Here is a 24,526-nt window from a genome sequence, read left to right as displayed (position 1 = left end):
GGGTTTAATGAATGTTATAAAGCATGACCAATTAAATAATTGAATAGTGATATGTGTCTAAAATTAAAATTTTACACCATACGATAAACTTGAAATGGTTTCACAGTCATTAATATTTAAAGCTCTCAATCGCAGATAAGTTTTTAATTTAAACGGCTTCCCTTGTAAATCCTGCATTAAACTGTGAGAAAAAAAATGTATAATAAAGTCACAAAAAACTACACAGTATGTGAGGTTCACCCAGCAGTGATGTTTTTGTGTTGGGTTGTCTGAGTTTCCGAGTATCAAAGCACACAGTCTCAGAAAGCAATCTCAGATACAACATTAGAGTTCAGCGGTCGTGCCCTCTTCACCTACAGCGTCCTGCATTTCGTGCTAATATTTGCGGAGCGACACGAGGTGGGTGGAAGTGGATTATACGGGGCGAGTGTATGGGCGAGCCGGGGCAGTTTACTTTCCATCTGTAGCATCTCCTCACAGAGACCCTGACTGGCGCCAGCATAAAATATAAATCAAACAATAAGTTATCATGGAAACACTTCATATCCCCCAGCTGTGGATGTCTCGGAGACACCTGGGCTTGTTCGTAGTCTTGTTATTAACTTGGCAAGTTATCTTACATTGGACGATCGTCACTGATGACCGCAGCTCTGAAGAGTGCTTATAAGAAAGTTGTTTAGATGAGAAGCAGAATTATTCTGCCCCCTACTCAAAGCGCAAGCACTGTAAAAAGGCAATGAAAAATGCATTCGCTAAGATATAAGAGAACATAAAACCTCTTAATGTAAAATTAATTTAAATGTGGCCGGTTTTATGGAAGACTGGACTTTGGAGGCTGCTGCACCGTAACCTATAGTGCCAAGATTTACGTGCAGATGTACTCAAATCATTTTTTACATATTTCATATTAACTGGCAAGTTTAATTTTTTTTCCTCACAGTATCACATTATCTTGTTTGAAAACCAGATCTTAAATCACAACATGTATGATTTGTACCGAGCCCCTTAGGTGACATTGGAGTAAAAAATCTAAAGTTTATGCGAAACCTTCATGTGCAGAATTTTTGTTAAAAGTTTAGTTTCGTGTGCGCACATGAAACTTTCTCTTGCGCACGTGAAACTAGCACGTGCGCACGTGAAACTTAACGTGATAGTTTCACGTATGCAATAGTATCACGTGCGCACGCGAAAATAAAATTTATTTAATTTTTGGTCCATGTCCCCTTAGGGGCGCCATAGATTTGTGCATTGAAATATCAAAAAAAAAATCTAAATGAAAGGTTGTAGATCAGGTGTGACCCTCCTAACATTGTGAACCCAGTCTGTGTTCAGCAGTCGACCGGTCTGAATCGCTGAGACTGACAGCCGTTTAAAAACTGAGCTCATAAAGGAGATTTGTGTTTCACTGCATGCCGCTGAGATGTTAAAGCTGTCATCCCGGCACGATTCAACTTTCTCCTCTGTTTAACCCTGCCAGAGTCGTCTGCACCCACGGCCCCAAAATCACCCGCATTATAAAGCGTTTAGGGGCCCCATAAAAGCCAAAGTGTTTTCACATGAAAAGTTATTTCTCTCAATCGCAACAATTGATTTGATTTTCACTGTCCCACTTTAAAATAAAGAACATGAGGAGAAGAAATGACTAAAGATTAAAAACAAGAACGGTAATGTTAGAGAGGCGGTTAATAAAACTCAATGGTCTGCTTATGGAAAGACTATAGAAAGTCCCAGAAGGTTTAGTATGGGGTCTTATTCATTTTCTACGGTAAAATCCAGACAGTCTTAGTGTGTTTCAATGGACTATTTTATTACTGCTCATATCAGGAATTAAACAAACACCTAAAGTATTAAAGCCAGAGTTAAGGTGCTATTTCATATTTGTTTTAAATGACCCGATGTTGGGTTGTTGTTATGCAGTTATGGGGTATAATAACCCAACAGTTGGGTTTAAACAACCCATATTGGGTCAATTTTAACCCAGCGGTGTGTTCTGTCCATTATTTATCCATTATGGGTCAAAAATTACTCAGATTTACTGCAGATTTAGTAAACACTATATGTAGAAGAGGATTAGGCATCAATCCAATTTTATTCAATTTAACACTAAGTAAAAGCTAAATCATTTTTATTTTGGATATAAAAGCATGTCTGTTTAAAACAGATCAGCATGTCCCATTTTGAATATGCTTTCTTCTCAAAATGTGAATATTTGAATGAAGTGCTTTTAGATATGAAATACCTGATGTCCTTCTGATTCATCACATACACTCTTAAAAATAATGGTGCTTCACAAAGCCATAGAAGAACCATTTTGACTGAATGATTAAAAAACTTTTAAAGGGCACCTATTATGCGAAATCCACTTTTACAAGGTGCTTGGACATAAATGTGTGTTGGCAGTGGGTGAACACAACAACCCTACAATAATAAAAAAACACACACTTATTTTTAATCCCAATTAAACCAAAGCAGTATTATTAGACATGCTGTTTTGATTCTCTTGTTAATGTGATGTCACACTGATAAAGCCACGCCCACCACCTCTGACTGACAGCGGGGCTTTATGTCTCAGTAGCCTGACCAGATCTATTTATAACATAGTAACGTTTCAATTTCCAAAGCTTTCTTTTTTCTGTGTCCAGACAGCGAATCTTCATGCGTCAATCCGTACAGATAACATCAGGTTAGAAGTCTAGGTTCAATCCAGCTCCTATACTTTTCCATCAGTGGTCAAGAGCTCTTCTAACCAGACGTTTCCCTTACAAACACTCATCACTTCTGCCCAATAGGGGCAGTTTAGAAGAGACTGAGCGCTACTACGAGACTGCGTGACACACATAACTTCATTCGCATACATGATGTCCTAAGTCAAGCTTCACTACGGCCGTTCATACTTTAAAAATGTATTGGGATAAACCCTGCATCCTGATTATTGAACTTTGGTGTGTAACTCGCCCCTCACCATTTGTGTTGCGTGCCGAAATTGTGCAGCTTGTCGACAAGAAAAATTCTTTTGGTTTTCTCCAAAAATAACATGAGTTACATCACCACCTTATAATGTCCTATATAGGTAGATCATTTACGGGCTTTAGAAAAGTATTTAAATAACCTCCTACTGATTCAAATATTGGGTTGTTTTGGGATAAAAATGGACAAACCCAACCACTGGGTTATAAATAACCCCGTGATGGGTTGTTTTAACTTATGGTTGGGTAACAACAACCAAACTTTGATTTATTGATTTATTTATAACCCAATGATTGAGTTTTTAATATCTTACTCAACCATGGGTTGGAACGAGATGTAGGTTATTTACTATTTAAAAATTAGCATTTGCATCATTATAAAATACTGAATTGTGATTGGTACATGCTGCATATATTTTTTTTGATTTAGGACATATTTTATCCCATCGAGCCAGAACCGTTGTTTTCATCCTAATCCTACCCGCAAACCTAACCGTAAACCCAACATCTTGCGAGATTTAGGTGGTTGCTGTATCCCTTCAAGGTAAAGCCCTGCATGATGTGGAGCACACCAATTAATGCATGTACAGTATCAATACACCGCGGACAAAAAAAGAGCATAACTCACAATACAATTGTATTCAGTATTGCCATTAATTCATTATTTGCCAGACTTTCTTGGGATGCATGCAGCACGTCAAATATTACTCGTAAAATTAAATCACACATTTAAATAGATTATCAACTCCAGATTTATACTATTATTTTTAATAGTGTAGAAAAAAGTCTATTCGAGCAGCCATCTTGTCAACAACATCTCAATTGGACTGTTCTGTGTGATTTGGACATCAAGTTACGTCCCGTTCTTTAAGTTATGCCTCCCGTCCTGTTGTGGCCCTGTCTTGCAGTGCGCAGACAACTACTATCGCTTTAGACTGCAATGATTGTGTAGTGTGTCGATGCATGCTGGTTGTTATGACAACGATAATCCGGTTAGATTTATTCGGCACAGAACCACAGATTAAAACATGAACTCGTCTAAAAGTTTAACACTGTTCTTACACTGGCTTCTGAGCATGAAAATATAAATCCAGTTGAAATAAAACAGTAGTGTGTATGATTGAGATCTCTTATCTGACAGAAAACTTTATGGTGAATGATTTCAAAGAATTGTGAACATTTTCTTTATCCTCATGTAAACACACAACATGTACAAGGATGCTATTATTTTTGCATGCATTAAAAGTAGTGCTGCAACGACGCGTCGACGTCATCGATTACGTCGACTATGAAAATACGTCGACATGCGTAAAATGCGTCGACGCGTCGGTGTTTACATTCATTTCGCGTAATGGCGGCTTCTGCTCCTGGCAGTGTTATCCATACATTGATTTGTTTAACGTTACATTTTTATTTTCATTTAAAACGGCTTCATTTATTGTTGTGCGCGCTCGGTGGTGCCTCTCTTGTGCACGCGCGCTCTCTCTCTTTCTCTGCGTGAAGCCCCTAGACAGCGCCTCTCATACATGACACTGAATGAAAGAATTAAAAGTTGGCTGTGTTTTGTACTTGCATTTTCACGTAAACGTCAGATGTTACTGGCAGTGAAGACGACTGATTCGAGTTTATCATGAAAGATTAGCAGTGTTTTCCCACACAAACAGGTTATGTGCTTGTGCGCGAGCTCTCTCTCCTATGCCCGCGCATGCCTTCTGTAGTAACTCTGTGTAATGGCAATTTTTTAATTTGCGCCGAATTGTGAGTTGTCATTCCACCGGGTTGAAGGTTGCTGCTGCCAGCACTTATTCAGCCCCACTCGCGTAATTTGCCGGCTTTAAAAATGTTAGCGCAAGACGCACGGGTTGCTTTTCAAAGCGCTCGCCTGTGAACACGAGTTTAGATTCAGATGCGTCTGTATTTGAGGGCGTTTGCCGCGCGTCTAGATGCGCGACCTGATACGAACGGCCACTTAAATGAAAATGAGACAAATAATGAATGATCTATGAATAGTTATATTATTCATCGTCTTTTGATAACAAAGACATATTTGATGCAAAACTCATCAATTTATTTAAAACGTTTCATATGAATATAATGTTTTCTTAAGTACAACAAGTCCATTCAATATTTGTTCTTTTATGACACAAGGTATTTGGCAATGTACATGATCCAAGTACTAAAAATTAAGATAAGGATTTTTTATTTTTCCTCCTGTTCCTCTGCATACTTGATAAATCTTGCCTGTGTGTTGTATATCAGGAGTTTCTAAAGTTTTTCAACCCAACAGGTAATCTCAAGACCCACCATTTTTTTTAAATAGAAATATAGGGGAAAACACAAACACATTTGTTCCCTTTTAGTAGCTTTTGAATATGTTTAATTGAATAATATAAAAATACCTTATCTTAGGGCTGCAAGATTAGAGCAAAAATCATAATTGTTTACTGTATTTGCATTGATTTGGAAATTATCTATTTAAAAAAATACAATGAATTGCAAGGATGCAGAAAACAGTTCACTATTGCACACTTATGTATAGGCTACTGAGGATTTAACTGTATTATTTTAATATAGTCAGTCATGAACTAAAGTGGGCCGGTCTAAGTCATGAAACTCCAGGGCTGAAAATGAGTCCCACTCTGGCCCTGGGTGGTTTCCATTAGCTTAAGCCAGGACTAGGTCTTAGTTTAATTAGGAAATATAATTAGTTTAAACAAACTTGCCTTACTAAAAACATTACTTGTGTGCATTTTGAGGCCAAGCTAAGGGCACTGGTGTATTTTAAGATATGTCAGTGCAAGATGTTTTCAGTTTGGACAGCTCTTATATTTATTTTAGTCTAGGACTAGTCTAATCCCTGTCTGGGAAACGGCCCCTATATATCTGACAACAGAACAGATAATATGTGAAAATAGCATTCAGTTGTGTTAAAATACAATAAAACAAACAATAACTGTCAGATCAGACAGAGAGTAGAAAACAGATTATCCAAAAGATTAAATAGCTAATCAAAAAAAGAACACTGTATTAATAATAAAAAATAGTCGTTAGACTAGTCGACTAATCGCAAAAATAATCGCTAGATTAGTCGACAGAAGAAATAGTCGTTAGTTGCAGCTCTAATTAAAAGTGTTTTAAAGATTGCAGGCACTGCTGAAGTCTTTTACTTTAACTGAATAATTCACTCAAGTCTGTCTTTCCTCCAGATCTAGTTTTAGTCAAAACAAACAACAGTCTGACTTTTTAAAAGACGGCAATGAAATAATACTGATAAACGTATTTTTGTGTCCTATTAAAGCAAGCAGGTGATGTCATTAATGTCAGATAAATATATATAGGGATACTGACAATTTAACCTGCATGACTGTTGAACACTTAAGAGTATTTGGACTGAATGTTTGGTTGATTTATCATCATATCATATATTTAATTTTACATGCAAATCTCTCTGTAGGCATCTGTTTGGCATTCAAGAAATGTTTTAAATATTCTTCTTAATAATTTATAGAGGCTGATGGTAAATTTAATGGCACACATTCACCTAACCCATAATAATCTGTTAAAGTAAGATGTCAACACTGAAAAACACCTAATGATCATTTAATAGAAGTAAAAATAAGAAAAAAATCCGTAATTTATGAAAATTCACATCTAACATTTCAGAGACTTTTAAGAAATGTCAATCCAATCTATGAATGAGCAGTGTTGGGGAAAGTTACTTTTAAAAGTAATGCATTGCAATATTAAGTTACTGCAAAAAACGTATCTAATTGCATTACTTAGTTACTTTTTATGGAATGTAGTACTTAAGTACTTAGCTGAGGCTTGATTTCATTCAGGCCTTGCATGTTTTTTTATGACTGAGATGTTCTACATTCAGAAACTGCATATTTCCATCGCAAAAATTGTTAAGCTCTGGCCTGCCATCTTTGTTTCGCATGCGTAATTCTATCTGACTACATTCAGTTTAATTAAGTACATTATTTTTTAAATCTAATTAATTAAACTAACACATTACTAACTCACATTAGTTTAAAAAAAAGTTAACTTAAATATTAATGTGTACATTTCTAAAGTAATGCGTTACTTTACTTGCTACTTCAGAAACGTAATATTATTACATAATGCACGTTACTTGTAATGCGTTACCCCAAGACTGTGAATGAGCATACTCCATATTTACTTTTATATTCAGCTTACTCTTAAAAAAAGACCATCCCAAACCCAGCATGAGCATTCTCCATAACAAAGTCTCTGAAGGCAGACTTCCTGAAACCAACTGCTTTGAAAAATAAACCTTCAACATCTGAGGTCTCATTCATGCCCAGTGTGTGGTGAGAGAAATCTTTAACTCACAGCAACCCTGAGCAACATGAATCCTAAATCCTACTGAAAGACCAAAGATAAAACCTTACAAACAAATAGTTAAGTTCTCACTAAATGTTAAATGCATACATAATGCAGATATTTTTGTCATACTAATAAACAAAAGACTTCTTGGCTGGTAATCTGTGACTAATACGATTACCAGACAGCACGAGATGTCGTTGTGCTCCATTTCACTGGCTCTTTACTGGTTTAGCCAACCCAATACATCTCCAGCATATGAATAATATGCAAACAAATGCTAGTTCACGAGCGAGCTGAAGGCCATGTGCATAAGTGAATCCACCAGAGAGAAACAGAAAATGACAAAGACTGTAAGTGAAAATGAATGTGCCAGCGGCTTGTCCGTGATTACCGTTTTTATTATTATAGCTGAATGCTCTCTGTTGGAGTGGTAAGACAGAACGAACTGATTAAATTTCATATTTCCACAGATTAGATATTTAATCGAATGGGTCGAGTTTTCTCTATAAATGCATGCAGTCTGCTGTCTGACAATTAACCAGATAACATGCAATCACATAGCAGAGGTTAAATAACTGTGGTTACAAAAAGACCCTTTTAATTTAAACAGATACGGTAAATAGAATCCAGCAATTCATATATGTTGCATATCTTTGCCTTATTACTATGCACACCATTTGTTTTCATCAATATGCATTTGTTTGTTTTTTTGGAATTGAACTCGCAACCTTTGCTTACTAATGCAATGTTGAATTATAGAGCTACAGGGACACCAGGTAGCCACGTTCTCCATCAGAATAATGCATTGTCATTGTTATGCATGTGAAGTAATACGATTTAAGCGAGGGTTGCCAGACACATTTGGATAAGTGCTCAAAAAATGCATTCGATTCCTGATATGCACATGATTGTTTCACTGCATGAACAAACTATTTTTATTCATCTTTACAAATATTTATTACAGATATTTCAAGTTTGGCGACCTTACTGCAGATGTGCTAACAATGAGACCATCACTCGCTGTTCTGTTCCTGACACCAAATATTAGTTGTAAACACATAGGAAATGCTTGGCTAAGCAGGAGTGTTATTTCATAAAGCGCACTGTTGTTTAATGTATTAAACATTACACACTTCTTAATGTGTAATTTGACTGAAACGTACAAAAACCTACAGGGAACTCTCTCTCTCTCTCTCTCTCTCTCTCTCTCTCTCTCTCTCTCTCTCGTTCGTTCATTTTTCTCTCTCCGGTGTCAATAAGCTGTGAGTCTCGGCCACAGATGTGCTGAGGATGCAGGAATTAATTTCAATCAGGACTTGCAGAGCTGCAGTGTTTTCATTATTGTAACCTGCACCTAAACATCTTTTATCTTCACAAACACACAACAATGAGCTGACACAATACAACACTTACACAAGAAGACCGTGACATGACTGTGATACATTGGTATCAGATGGTAATACCGTGGTACTTTACAAGGCCGGAGTGGAACTCATTTTCAGCCCTGGAGTTTTATGCCTTAGACCGGATAACTTTAGTTCACAAAATCCTCAGTATATAAGTCTTTATACCACAGGTCTGTTGAATGCTGTATTCTGATTGGCTGAGAAATGTTCCGTGAGTATGCATTAACTTCTGATAACTGCACACCTAACTTGTCAAATGTCTTAAAAATAGGCACCAGAGCAATGTTTGTGGTTACCGTGGTATAAGAGGAATAATTGAAAATAATGCACACCCGCGGTGTAACGATACCCCGCTTCGCGTCATGCTGCATTGCACCTGGGTGTGCATTATTTTCTTACAATTCAATCCCCGTCGTCAATTATTCCTTACATAAAGAATAGTTCACTGTTCTCTTTAGCCTGGTAATTCATTGTATTTTTCAAATCTATAATTTACAAATCAGTGCAAATACAGTAGACTAAACAATTATGAATTTTTGATAATCATGCAGCCCTACCATAAGGTATTATTTGATTAAATGTATTCAAAAACTACAAAAATGAAAGGGAACAAATGTGTTATCTCTATTTTTTTAAAATGTGGGTTTTGAGATTACCTTTTGGGTTGATAAAGTTTGGAAACCCCAATACACACAAGTATGCAGGAAAACAGATGGAAAAATAAACATCCTTATCTTCATTTTATTACTTAACTTATGTATATTGCCAGATAACGAAAGGTACTTTTAGTCAAAAATAAAAATATAATAATAAATAAATAAATAAATATAAAATGGATTTTCAAAATTGAGTTTTACTTGAGAAAACATTATTTTCATAAACTGATAAGTTTTGCATCAAATATATGTTTTTTACTCTTGCAATAGATGATAATGTCATTGTTACATCTATGACTTTCTTTTAGATTTCCTTTTAGAGACTGTTCGTATCAAGTCGCTTTCAAGTTTATTTTAAGTGTAGACGCACGGCAAGCGCACTAGACACATCTGAAACAAACTCGTGTTTACAACGAGTGAGAACGATAGCAAAGGCAGACAACCAAAAGCAAAAGAAAGACGTGCATCCCAATTTTTTACATTTTTTACATCCACCTGAACAAAAAGTTACATGCGCATTTTGGAAACGGAAGTGGTGTTGTTCCCCAGTTCTGTACATGACCACAGACAACGTATTCATAAGCATCCAGTGACTTATATGCTGGAAATTTATCTCGGGTGTATACGCTCGGTTTCTCAACTAAATGAGTGTATATATATATATGGCCACTGTATATTTGGCCAACTGCTAACGTCTTCTATCTGATGGTACACGGGTCTGGTAGCCTGACTTTTTAAAATAACTTTCTTTGTCTGTGTTGCTTAATCCGCTCGTGTAGCTTGACACGCTGCTAATTCTCTCCATACTGTACTTCCGTTGACAAAATGTGCGCGAATACGTTGCTACGTTATCATACAAACAGTGAAAGGGTCTATAGGGACGCAACCTTTAACTCGTTGGCATGACAACACCGGCCCTCGAGGCTACAAAACAGACCGGCCCAATGGGAATTCTCTCGGTGCTCCAGTTTAGCCAATCCGGGCCTGGAACTTTAGTATTTACCACACTTTTGCAAAGTACTCTCAAAAATACGATGCAAATAAAAATTGAATCCAGAAGTATCATGTAAATATTGAGATATGTATATGGTAATAGTATATTAAGTATATATTTATACAGTAAACCACTATAAATATTAAAAACTCACCAATAGGAGAAAGTTCTGCCACACTTCCGATATAAGGCCCTTCTAGAAATTTGGGTTCACTGTCATTTATGTCTTGGACTTTGATGACAAACTCTGACTCGGGTTCGAGCGGTGCGTCAGTCTGTCGGCCTCTCGCCTGAGCTCGCAAAGTGTAGAAAGCTTTCTCCTCCCGGTCCAATCTCTCCGTGGCGTGGATATCGCCAGTGACCTCATCGATGATGAAGATCGTTCCGGCACCTTCTCCAGAGATTGTGTACTTAATCGATCCATCGCCTTCATCTGAATCAGAGTGAATCTGTCGAGTAAAAACAGAGTCGGATGAGATTCATACAGAGTTTGGTAAAGATTTATTTCACCATGCCAAACAAGTCTATGTAACTGGAATCAAAGTCAATAAATTTGTATTATTTTCACTTTATTGTTAATGTTAGTGTTAGTGTTAAGGTTATGGCTTCAATTCTAAACTAAATGTATAAATTAAATTCGCTGTAAGTGGCTTTGGATAAAAGCATCTGGGAAATGCATTAATGTAAATGTTAGTTTCTATTTCGATTGATAACAAGGCATTGCAATTATGAAATAAACTCTTGCTGTGTCTAAAGCTCATTTGCATTTGTTCCGCCTAATTAGATGTGATGTTATGGTGCCGTGCGAGCCTGTCAGAAAACAGTTTCCATACAAAACTCATTGAGCGACTGTACAGCGAGAGAGCAAGACAGCTGTCTTTGGTTTCAGACAGCCTTTGCTTGTCTCTCTTTTCAACATTCCCATGAGATCTCGCAACAGACTCGTTGAAGAGTTATTGGTTCTTCCCTGCAAGACATGTCATTCTGTGAAAGCACGATTCAAATCATCCCATCTTATTTCACTGGCATTTGTGACATGGCTATTTAAAAGCAAATTTTTGCTGTTGACATACGCCTGCCAGGGCTTTTGTCTAATGTGGAAGGGGCATAAACTCTAGACGTAATCGACAGCATAGATGTAAAAAAACAGACAAATTTCAAATACAGAAAACAAAAGTACATGCACTTGTTTGTGGTTTAAAATTTGATTTTAAGACATCTAGAATCTCACTTATATATACCATTTTATGCTGTACTTTTCAAATAAAGAAGAAATTATGCTGTAAAGAAGAAAGTGTTTTTGCAACCTTAGGCAAATTTTGATCATCAACCCAGCATGTTAATCTAACATTTTAATTCTGTACGTGTAAAATGTCTCATAGCAAATGTTAAAGATCAATTTTATAGCATAGCTAACTGTACATTCACACGAGACGTTAACCCTTGACGAAGGGCGTGTCTGAAGCGTGGCCCTGATCCGATTGTGACAACTGTCAATCACAGGTGACCACAACACAACACAAAAATGATTTTGTTTTGACAGCTAATGAATGCCGGTTTGGTTGCATTAAGTGCTCAATATAGTTGTGCGTAGGTCCTACGACGTAGCCTCGATGCGTTGGTTTTCATTTACTTCTGTGTCGTCGTCAACGTGCAATTACACATGTAGACCGCTAGTAGGCAGTATCCACGCATGTAACCCACAGTAGCAACAGCTAGTGATGGAAGAAACAAAGCTTTTCGAAGCTTTGAATCAAATGAACCAATTGCTTCGTAAATTGATTCAGTTTTTCGAAGCGTTCGAAAGACCATCACGCTGGCGACACCTGCTGGTCAAAATAGTGTAAAAGAAGCAAGATCTGTCCAAACATTTTTACACTTTTTACAAAATAATAGCAAGATTGTTCTAAAAATATGTTTTTAAGAAATATTTTATTGAATTAAGACGTAATAAAAAGTGTATTCTGTGTTTTTAGTTTTATTTATGGCAATCAAATCATTAAAATGAACTACCTTTTTAATTAGACAAAATGGACAAAATGGTAGTGTTATTAGTCAGAAGGATGAATGTTTTATAAACTTTTACAATAAAACTGACCCGAGTTCACCTACACTGGTCATTTGTGATCAACTCCCCCTAGTGGTGAATTGTCGGATTTTCGAAACGTTTCGAAACAGTTATGACGTAATGAAGCCTCGTTTGCTAAAATCACGTGACTTTGGCCAGTTTGAAACAAGCTACGAACCAATGATTCGAAACAAAAGATTCGTAAATGTTTCGATGCCTCATGAAGCAGTGCTTCTAAATCGCCCATCACTGTCAACAGCCAAAAAAGAAGCTGCTTGGCCAGTAAACCCACAAACAAAGAAGAAACAGCTTGTCGTGTATGATTTGAGAAGACCAGCAGTGATTGAGGTAAATACGTTTTGAGTTAAATCACTCCTCAACTTGGCCCATCTTTGTTCTTACCATCGCAAGTGGAAATGCCTATGAAGAAGTGCAACGCAGTTTTTTACATGACAGAGGGGTTCTAGTGGACCAATCCCAGCACTTGCGTTCTGCATAGATTGGACGCGTTGTTAAAATTTTGGAGAGGTGCACGTCAGGCTACGCAAAGCTAACGCATAACCTACTCCTTTGTTCTCCAGTCTTGCATAGACATAAGTTTCTAGAGTCTGCCCACATTGGAGCTGATGGATCCACACTTCAGTTCGGCAATGCATGACGTCGCCCATTTGAAGTAAATGAGAAGCGTTATAGGATTACTGCACTTTCATTCAAAATCGGATAATTTTCTCAGCCCCTATGTAATTAAAGGTGTTTTTGTCTTTCTTTGTTCCGTTGAGAAGAAATTACGTTTTTGGAGGAAAACATTCCAGGATTTTTCTCCATATAGTGGACTTTAGTGGACCTCCACAGTTTACAGTTTCAATGCAGCTTCAAAGGGCTCTAAAAAATCTAGGAAAACCATCTTAAAAAGTACTTTTGAACGCCTCTGTCATGCACTAGTCGCATGATGCACCAGCATGACCTTATGTCAGTTTATTGTTTAAAATGTTCCGTAAGTGTACATTTCACATATGTAAAATGTGACCTTTCAACGTGATTACGTAATACGTAAGGTTGCGCTGGCGCTTCACACAGCTAGTGCAAGACAAGAAGTTGTGGTTTAAAGTACACATTTTCAATGTTTATGGCAAAAATAGCGATTGTTTCTCTAGATAAGAACATTATGCCTTGGTTGTGATAATTTATAGTCCTTTGAAGCTGCATTGAAACTATAAAATGTTGAAGTCCCCTAAAGTCCACTATATGGAGAAAAATCCTGAATAGTATTTCTCAAAAAAAAAAAATTCTTCTCGACTGAACAAAGAAAGACGTCAACATCTTGAATGACATGGGGGTGAGTAAATTATTGGGATTTTTTAAAAAGATAAGTGGAAAATCCTTTTACTCCCCGTGTGAATGTACCATAAAGGTCCTGTTTACACCTGGTATTAAGATGCTTTTTGGTTTTCGGATCACAAGTGGACAACGCTACATATAAGTGTAGACTGTGTTTAAAACGTTTTGAGCTCATCCACTTTGGACCACATTTAGAGGTAGTCGAAACGCATTCGACTGGATTGCTTTTGTGGTGTAGATCAATCTTTTGACCTAATGTGTGATGTACCGAGCACAATGTTTTTACATCTGTCCTGACTTCTAGTGTGAACCCACAGTATACAGCACTATCTATAGGCTATTATTGATAAAACTTTTATTTTTGTTTCATTATGCGAGCTTTTGAAAGTTGTGCTAGGTAATTTCATCAATTGCTCTGAAATATCCCAAAAGGCCCTTGCATATACATGTACAAAACTATGTGCATGTTTACTGACAACACAAGCAGTGGTACTCTCTCATAATGTTAGTGTGAGTCAACTTTAACCTGTAATTTGTCCCACTTGTGTTTTAATGACTCGCCCATAGACCATCCCCTCGAAGTTATCACCACAGATGAGTTCACAAGTGAACAAAAGAGATGGATTAAAACACAAGGGGTGAATGGGAATGTGTCTCACTCGTCCACTTGTGATCCGATCGGCCAAAGCGCATCCTAATACCAGGTGTAAACTGGGCCTAAGAGTCTGACGTGAGCTATGGAGATGTACAAAGAGTTACACTGCAGCACTGTTGTAATGCTTCACCAACTGTTAAGATTTCCTTTGCCTGAGTGACTCTCTCTCTCTCTCTCTCTCTCTCTCTCTCTCTCTCTCTCTCCCTCTTTTCTATTTTAATGCATCTTCTGCAGCACGGCAAAATCTTCTAAACAGCAGTGGACAGAGTCAAAATCACCCTCTCCATCATCCGTGTGTTAAATATTTTATAAAGTCTTAATTAAATACCGGTTTCTATCACTCCCGCGGGGGTTTTCATTAGGTATTTGTCGTAAAACATGAGAACAGCGCAAGCCGGCCTGCAATATTGCATTTTTCCTCTTTCTTCATTTCAGTTTCTGCCCGAGTCGAATAAAGCACACACAGAAAATATCCACTTTTATCGGCGTATCAATATTTCAGCAGTAATAGAAAAAATCTCTAACAGAAAGACAAAGAAAATATCAAGAGTACTGAGGGATGAGAAATATTTCTTGCCGTCTGTTCTTGTGACCGGCTGTATTTGATCAAAGGAACGGAACAGAACGAGGATCTAGAGTCTTTTGTAGGCGTTAGCTCAGACGAAGATTGTGTGATCAATCTGCCATCTCAAAAAAAGAATGTAAAGAAAGAAGCATTTAAATGATGGAGCTGCTGACTGTCTGTGCCGCAAACATCCTCTGACTCGGCTGTTTTTCCTGATACAAACAAATACAACAGAACTGGGTGATGGGAAACGTGAAGCACTCAGTGGGTAGAGCTGGTCTTAATCTTTGCCCTGAGTAGCATCACACCGGGGTAAGAGCTGGAAATCTGAGGCTTATCTGAGCACAAGGGGTTAAGATCTTACAAACCACAGAGGTTAAAACCACAGCAGCTTGATGGATAATTGATTCTCTCTTTACCACAATGCCATCTATAGCTATAATATAAACATGACAATAACCTCTTACCAATATCCAACATACTAGAACAAATCCAGACGTTGGTTGATTAATAATATTAGGTATGTTGCTTAAATTTTCAAAATGGTTAAATGCTAAAACTACAGTAGTTGTTCAGATAGAAAGAGCTTAAAAGGGGCTTTTAAATGAGACAAAGATCATGTCTATGGGTTCAAGAATAACAAAATAATGGCCATTTGAAACTCAGATATTGAGATATTGACCTAAATCGTTCAGGATAAGCTGTTTGCAATATCCTCTACATATTTTACTTCTGAAAAGTTATATTTGCTATTTGCTAATCACTAAGATATTTTTCCGGACCCCCGCCCCCCTTCCATACAATATGATTTGAAGTAAAGAGAGATCTTTTCAAGTGGGGGGGGTTGCATTTTTGATTTAAGATAATGAAGGCACATGAATTTTTTATAATGAAACTATTGTAAAAAAAAAAACACAATATTCTAAAACAAATAAGTTTTTCATTTCAATTTCATTGTGACTTTAAGCCTTGTCTTTGAAAGCAGGGGCAAGTATGATCTCCTCCTGCAGTGCAGGATCTCTTAAAACCTAAATGAAATAAAATTCCTGATTTCTAATTCTTATCGAATGATCGCTATACTTCAGGTCTCCTCAAAAGACTTCAAGATGTGTTAAGTGCCAAGAGAGGTCACACCTAACACTGAATTTGGCTTGAAGAAGACTGCTTTCAGAAGCGTTTCTTTTATGTACATTTTTATTTTCTGTTTGTATCTTATTAAAGGGGACATATCATGAAAATCTGTCTTTTTTATGTTTAAGTGCTATAATTGGGTCCTCAGTGCTTCTATCAACCTAGAAAATGTGATAAAGATCAACCCAGTACCTTAGTTTAGGTAAACCATTCTCGACAAGCATGTGAAAAATAGGTAATTAAAATTTGGCTCCCCTTGTGATGTCAGAAGGGTGTCTTATCATAATAATACCGCCCCTTCATCTGCACTATCCAACCATGGCATTGTGCAGAGATCAGCTCATTTGCATTTTAAAGGGACACATCCCAAAACAGCACATTTTTGCTCACACCTACAAAGTGTCAATTTTAACAAGTTATTATACATGATCTATATATTTTGAGCTAAACTTAACATACATACTTTGGCCACACAAATGATCTTAATAATAACTCTTGTGAAAAGGCCCCTTTAATAATAAGAAGTGACAAATACAGTAAATATGAATGGTTATGAAACTATAGTATGTAATATACTATATGATGTTGTTGCCAGAATGAATTGGATAGTGGAGTAGTCCAAACTTTGCTGGCCTGCCATCTCAGGTCATTGCACTAACAAATCAAACCTGTTAGCTGGAGGTGAGCTGAACATCTCACTTCTGATGAGTGGTCAAGAACCACTGATGCACAAGAACTATGAATCATGAAACATGCGCAGAAATGAGAAACTGAATCATTCATCTATTAAAACCTAATGGAAATGAGAATATGGTGTGTAGAAGTTTCACTGAGCACTGAAATAGTTGCAAATGTGCAAACAGCTAAAAGGTTTGATTGGATCTAATCTTTAAGAGTCGATATCTGAACGTTGAATATTTTGTTCAAACTCTGAGAAAACACAGAATCTATAAAGACATAAAGAAGCACAATTAAAAGCTTCCACTGTAACTTTCTGTCTTTTATGGGACTTGACATTTCCTCTCCAAAATAATGACTGACGTTCTTCATAGAAAATTCAATCTGGTTAAATCAGAACAAATCTCACAAGGGGCCTTGATTTTAAAGTGTGTATACACAAAAATCCACGAAAAAATCCATACAGTATTTATAAAAACCACGTCAGGGTCTGAGCAGACGTACAGACTTTTGTTTGTTCGATTGCTGCAGGTTTTTGGAAATATAAGGCATTCTTGCTTTTCGAAAAAGGTTGACAAGCGCTCTTTTTATGTCTATGACATCAATTGGGCTTCGTTTAAAGGCGGAGATCTAAAACTGCCCAGCTGCGCACAAATTCATTTGCGATTTATAGATTTTACATCTGAAAGAAAGGGGCATGCGCGTTTCTCTGCATAATGTTTTATGAATCATTTTTGATCAATTATCATTGATAAATATAAATTATTTATTTATAAATAAGGCCACTGGAAACACAAACTTCTTATTTTGTCTTCACCATATTTACACCATTTTAGCAAGCAAAAGATCAAACAATATAATGAATTAACAAATCTACACCTTGCAATCAACACTCATATTCAGAGCGCTTGACATTTAAAATATTACAAGAGATATCATATTTATGACACATTTTAAGCAAACATTTCAGAAAATAATAATTGACTAAATGATTTTCTGTAGCTTTTAGCCCACTGTAATATTGACAATAGGGATGAAATGGAAAATTTAATCAGTTTGATTTTAATTTAAACACGTTTAGTTTCAATCATAATATAGCTAACGGATGTATTTAACATGTTCATAAACATTTTGCACATCAAAGGTATTTCTGAAATAGTTCGTTTATGTTTATGTAACCTCAGAAAGACATTCGCAAATGATAGAAATTCGACACTATAACTGTTATTGTTGCTTCTATATTTTATATTCAAAATACTTTAGACCCTACAGCTGTAGACAGGAGACACAAAATATTACTTTAGTGTCGCTCTATATTGTTATACCCCCATAGGAGATTAACAAGGAAGGACACGAGAAGGTTTAACAGACAACCGTACAATAAGATTTGTTTTTTGTAACATGCAATAAATGTCCTTATATAACTAAGGCCTAGTTCTGGATCTAAACCATGTCCGGGAAACATGGTTTTTTGGAGATGTTCATTTTGCATTGAGCTTGGCCTTTAGATTAATTCATTTTGCTATAAATCTGTGCAGCCTGAAGATGGCTACTGGCGCTGAAGCTTTTGTCCAGACTGAAGACAAAATGACTAAAGAAAAGCTTTTAGATCTTGCCTCACATTATGAAGCAGAACTCTCCGGGCTTGAGAAAAGGTACGTAAGGAATAAAGGGGATCATTAATGGTGCGCTACTTGATCTTGAAGTTTTAGTAGAGCCACCAGCTCCACGTCCATTACCAGCCTCGAGCACGCTCTTGTTCCAACAGCAGAAATATCTGCTACTTATATAGCGTGAGACTGAATGTAAGAAGTGGCTTCTGGAGTGCGAAAAAGCAGTTTAGATAAGATCTTGAGATAAGATGGTTGAACAACAGCGCCTAGATTTGATTATTTAAGAGAATCAACTCAGAAGTTTTGGTGCCGACTCCTCTTTATCCAAACTACCCCACGGAAGTTTGTGTTTTGGTTCCACCATTTAATGAATTTGATGTGGAGACTTTTTTTCTTTTGTTCGAGAGGGTAGCTGTTGTCCACGAATAAAGCAAAGAAAAAAAATCAGTCTACACTGCAAAAAATGATTTAAAAAAAATCTTAGTATTTTTGTCTTGTTTTCCGTAAAAAATATCTAAAAATTCTTAAATTAAGATGCTTTTTCTTGATGAGCAAAACGACCCAAGAAAATAAGTCTAGTTTTTAGACCAAAAATATCAAATTTAAGTGATTTTGTGCATAAAACAAGCAAACAAATCTGCCAATGGGGTACGCTAATTTTTCTCAAATTTTTCTTGAATTTAGTGTTTAAGAAAAATGTTCAAGATTATTTTTACTTACCCCATTGGCAGATTTTTTTGCTATGTTTTATACTTTGCTCATCAAGAAAAAGCATCTTAATTTAAGAATTTTTAGATGTTTTTACTGAAAACAAGACAAAAATATAATGTAAGAAAGTTATTTTAGCAGTGTATATATTTTTTTTCTCTGCCCAATATAAAACAATACATGCATTGATCAAATGCTGCTGTTATCTCCAGCAATGCAGATATTAAATAACACCATGTGATTTTTAAAGGAACAAAATCTCACACAACTATCATCCGTTCTCTCGCATATTCTCTTGTACACAGACAACACAACACAAAGCACTGCTGAAGTGATACTGCTTAACCAATCACATTACACCACCTGAACTAAGTTAATAAATCTTGATTTTTATACATGAACCTTCATGTCATTTTAGTTTAAACAGTGATAGTGTTTGAACACCTGCAGAAACTGAAACGAGGATGCTTAGAGACTCTTGGCATGAGCGATATGAACACAGCCTTCTGTTCAAAGCGAACACTGCATGTTGAGATTCGATCAATCAGCAGGCCGCTGCGTTTCTGAGGACAAGCATGGCAGACTTTCAGAGCGCAGCGGAAATCTTTCCACTTTACTGCGCTGCCCATATGGCGAGATGTTGCTCGTCTGCGTTCCAATGCATGTAAAAACCCTCCTTCAACTGTTCATTTTTACTGCCCTGCTGCTTCGCCTCAAAACACCGTTAAAGACATTTGCGATATTTATCGACTCGAGCATCAAAGGCGTCTGGACTTCAAACACTTACGCGGGGAGAAAACGTCATGGCCACCTATTTGGTATGATATACTGCTGCTTCCAAAAGAGAGACGGATGTGCACAATCCACACTTTGTTTGAAAGCCTTTCAAAGCCGTAAAAACAAGCAAAAAAATCTGCCAATGGGGTTATCAAATTTTTCTTTAATTTTTCTTGAATTTAGTGTTTAAGAAAAATTATCAAGATTTGTTTGCTTACCCAATTTTTTTGCTTGTTTTATGCACAAAATCACTTTAATTTGATATTTTTGGTCTAAAAACTAGACTTATTTTCTTGGGTTGTTTTGTTCATCAAGAAAAAGCATCTTAATTTAAGAATGTTTTAGATATTTTTACTGAAAACCAGACAAGACTTTTTTTTCTTGAAAATCATTTTTGCAGTGCACATGGCAGAAGTAGTATGCAAAAAACTTACACTGCAAAAAAAAAAAAAAATGACTTTCTTAGTATTTTTGTCTTGTTTTCAGTAGAAATATCAAAAAATTCTTAAATGAAGATGCTTTTTCTTGATGAGCAAAACGACCAAAGATAATAAGTCTAGTTTTTAGACCAAAAATATCAATTTTAAGTGATTTTGTGCATAAAACAAGCAAAAAAGAATCTGCAAATGGGGTAAGCAAACAAATCTTTAACATTTTTCTTAAACACTAAATTCAAGAAAAATTCAAGAAAAATTTGCTTACCCCATTGGCAGATTTTTTTTTGCTTGTTTTATGCACAAAATCACTTATTTTTTTTTATTTTTTGTTTAAAAACTAGACTTATTTTCTTGGGTCGTTTTGCTCATCAAGAAAAAAGCATCTTCATTTAAGAAATGTTTGATATTTTTACTGAAAACAAAAGACAAAACAAAAGGAAAACAATACAAAAATACTAGGAAAATTTTCTCTTAAAAATCATTTTATGCAGTGTCCATATACTATGTAGTACCTACTGTTTTAATTAATGGTGGTACTTCTACTTCAGTACCTGTACTTACTGTCACAGTTTGTGATTTTGGACACAGCCTCTGTTTAACTCAATAATACGTCACAACCCGGAAGTAAAGTCGATCATGTTTCACGGGGAAAGGCTTTTGTCAACACAAGTATGGCATAACTGAGTACAATTCAAAAGATTTTTCTTGGAAATTCACAAAACACCTGCTCTGGAGAAGACTGGTGTCATAATAAAACATTATTGGATTCAGAAGGCTTAAAGTTAATGGTCGCTATTAAAGTGATTCAATTTAAGAACACGATACAAAAGCCACTTCCGCAGAGAACAAAGGTTTAGGACCTCATGTATGATCCCTGTGAATCCAGAGAAGGAACTCTCCATTCATCTAACAAGTCGCTCTGGAAGGGTTCATTTTAAAAGCCTGTCATGGTCAAACCTTTTCATTAGGATCATTGTTAAAATAGTTTAAATGACAAAATGAAGCAAATCGCTGACAAAAATCATCAGGCTGTTAAAAGCAAATGTGAAAAGAATTTTGATTTGGCAACTTAAATTCACAATGAAACGGAAGTAGCGATTGTCTTATTGTCCTCGTCGTGAATTATATCCGAGTGAAATGGCTTCTGAAATGAATAAAAAAGGTAGGACAGGACTTCAATTTGTCCATCGAGAATTGATTGGATCATTGGAAGTTGGGTTATTGCAATCTTTTCCTGGACCCCACCCTCTTTTTATTTCTTGGGACCAGAAGAGAGATCATTTCAAGGAGGGGAGGAGATTAGCATTTTTGATTAAAGATTATGAGGGCACATAAAAAAAACAATAAAGCTCACATATAAGTCATCTGTAAAAAGAAAATACCACAATATTCCAAAAAAAGTATTTATTAAAAAAAGTTTTTTATTTCAATTTCATTGTGACTTTAAAAGTCTTTTAAAACTAATCCATCACCAAATATCACGTTACACTTCACAATAATTCATGATGCAGAATATCTTGACTTTATATATAAATTAAACTTTAGTAAACTTGCTCACATTGATTCTGAATTTTGTCTCAAGATGCTGATAAGTCATATGTAAGCGTGACCATACATGTCGTTTATACAGGCCAGGATTTTGGGTGCGTCTTCCAGTAGTCGTATTTGTCAACCTCATACGTCATCGAGGTTCTCACATTTCAGTTAAAAACATAAACAATCATAGTGTAGTTATATTCTTACATTGAAATGTAAAGGTTGCTTTTCTAAAATAGAACCTGAAATAATAAACCTCGATGACATATGTGGTTGACAAATACGACTTCCGAAAAAATCCTGGCCAGGACACGTCCCAGAAAAATGGCACGTATGGTCACCCCATCATATCTTGGTCATGCTGCTACATTTAGCACATTTTCAATGCCTGTATCCCCTGAGATACACTGCCAGACTGAGTGTAGAAGTAGGGTTAAAATACTGTAGATCCCATCGATCGGTAAGCCAAGAAAAACTAACCACTTATTGAAAGAAACTTGCTCGCTCTGCTGGACTTTCACATGAGGAACAGTAAATGTTGCAGGCCTGCAGATACAGCAAATGCATTAATGCACAAAGCTTTGCCACATAATTCAGACTCATAAACATGCTAATGTGTAAGGTTAAGTGAAATACGTTTTCCAAATGTACCGACCAGAGTTGGCAGAATTGAGCACAGTGGCCGAACAAATGATACTTCATTAGCAGATGAATAGAAAGGACAGAGGTAGAGAAATAAAACTATTGTTTTAAATGACCATTACTGATGAAAGACATGCTGGTCATATTTAATTTCATATCACACTAATTAAAGTCTTTGTAACAGATGACACAGACAACACCAGCAGGCACTATTAATAGTTCTGGCTCGCACCCTGACTTCACAGACAGCGGTTGTAACTCTGACTAATTTTATTAATAAAATCATCTCTCTACATCCCCCCCATCCATTTCTCACCCTATCCTTTATGGCCATTTAGACATCAACTGCTTCAGTCCATCAGTTAATGAATGACTTGAGAAAGCAGGAGTGAGCTGAAGCTGATGTAAACAAACAGCGGCACTGGACATCTCCACTTTACATTTATGCATTTGGCAGATGCTTTTATCAGTATGTGTGTACCCTGGGTTTGAACCCACAACCTTTTGAGATGCTAATGCAATGCTCTACCAGTTGAGCTATAGAAACATACAGGGCCATTTCTAGCAATTTTGACACCTTAGTACAGTGGTCCCCAATCCTGGTCCTGGAGGGCCGGTGTCTCTGCAGAGTTTAACTCCGACCCTAATCAAACACACCTGAAGCACCTTAATTAGCTGCTCCAGGTGTGTTTGATTAGTGTCGGAGCTAAACTCTGCAGAGACACCGGCCCACCAGGACCAGGATTGGTGACCACTGGCCTAGGCGAAGCCCCTATTGCAGGAGTGGGGAACCCTGGGTCCTGGAGGGCCACTGTCCTGCAGAGTTTAGATTCAACCCTATTCAAACACACCTGAATTTCATTTTCAAGTAATCCTGAGGACTTTAATTTGATTTTTCAGGTGTGTTTAATTAGGTTGGAACTAAACTCTGCAGGACAGTGGCCCTCCAGGACCAGGGTTCCCCACCCCTGCCATATTGGCACCCGGCCGAACAAGATCAATTTTAAATGCAATATTACATAAAAAAAATCATGTAAAAATCATATGAAGTGAAAAGTTTGTCAAGTATGCAACATATGCTCAAAATGACCTCTGCATTTAACCCATCCCAGTAAGTAGTGAACACACGCATTACAAGTCATGAACACCCACACCCCCGGAGCAGTGGGCAGCTATCCAAGCGCCCTGGGAGCAATTAGGGTAAGGTGCCTTGCTCAAGGGCACCACAGTCGCAACCCACCGGCTGTGAGACTCAAAGCGGCAACTCTTGGGCTGACTTTCTAACCACTAGTCTACAACTGCCCCTACTAGTCTACAACTGCCCCTACTAGTCTACAACTGTCCCTACTAGGCTACAACTGCCCCTATGTGATCATGTAACACTCAAATCTTAAATGCATTAAATAAATTCAACAAAGCACACTTTTTTTTTCATTGTCTATTACAGTTTTATAAGGGGACATTTTTTGTGAGTTTTTTACTGAACCATTTTTTTTATTGACCTTTGAACCCTTTGATCTAATGATGATGTTAAGCACTCAAATGCACACTTTAAATGTAAATAATGATCAGGCAGTAACTGATAGCCCTATGATCCAATGGCATATAGGTATCAGATTGAGAGTACTCCAGCCTAATGGGCTAGGGGCAGAAATCAATGTGCTCAGGTTGTGCTACCCATTGGACCAGGGGTAGTATTTCAGACTCAAGGGACACATCAGGTTTTAAAATACATTTTTAAGAGCCCAGACAAATTTACCTTCATTTATTAATTCAAAACCAACAATTAAACATGTATATGCGCTCTCTGGTGCCCCATGCAGCTGGTGGCACCTTAGGTGACCGCCTAGTTTGCCTATGCCTAAAAAAGGCCCTGGAAACATAGGACAGAGGTACCTAGCATTTGGTACATTACATTTATCCAATGCAGCTTCCAGTGCATAACAAGCTATACATTTTATCAGTATGTGTGTTCCCTGGGTTCAAATACATGACCTTTTGTACTA

General features: G+C 36.8%; 1 protein-coding gene across 1 annotated transcript in view; it reads right to left on the bottom strand.

Moving 5' to 3' along the window:
* LOC135757736 (cadherin-22) overlaps positions 1 to 24,526 on the bottom strand; it is a 207,128-nt gene that overhangs the window by 76,531 nt on the left and 106,071 nt on the right. Inside the window, exon 3 of the mRNA XM_065272413.2 lies at positions 10,527 to 10,821. Coding sequence (XP_065128485.1) covers positions 10,527 to 10,821 — 295 coding nt within the window. The remainder of the gene's footprint in view (positions 1 to 10,526; positions 10,822 to 24,526) is intronic.

The sequence above is a fragment of the Paramisgurnus dabryanus genome, chromosome 7 (genome assembly GCF_030506205.2).
Source record: "Paramisgurnus dabryanus chromosome 7, PD_genome_1.1, whole genome shotgun sequence".
In the NCBI taxonomy this organism is placed as follows: Eukaryota; Metazoa; Chordata; class Actinopteri; order Cypriniformes; family Cobitidae; genus Paramisgurnus; species Paramisgurnus dabryanus.
This window is presented reverse-complemented; position numbering and strand designations above follow the sequence as displayed.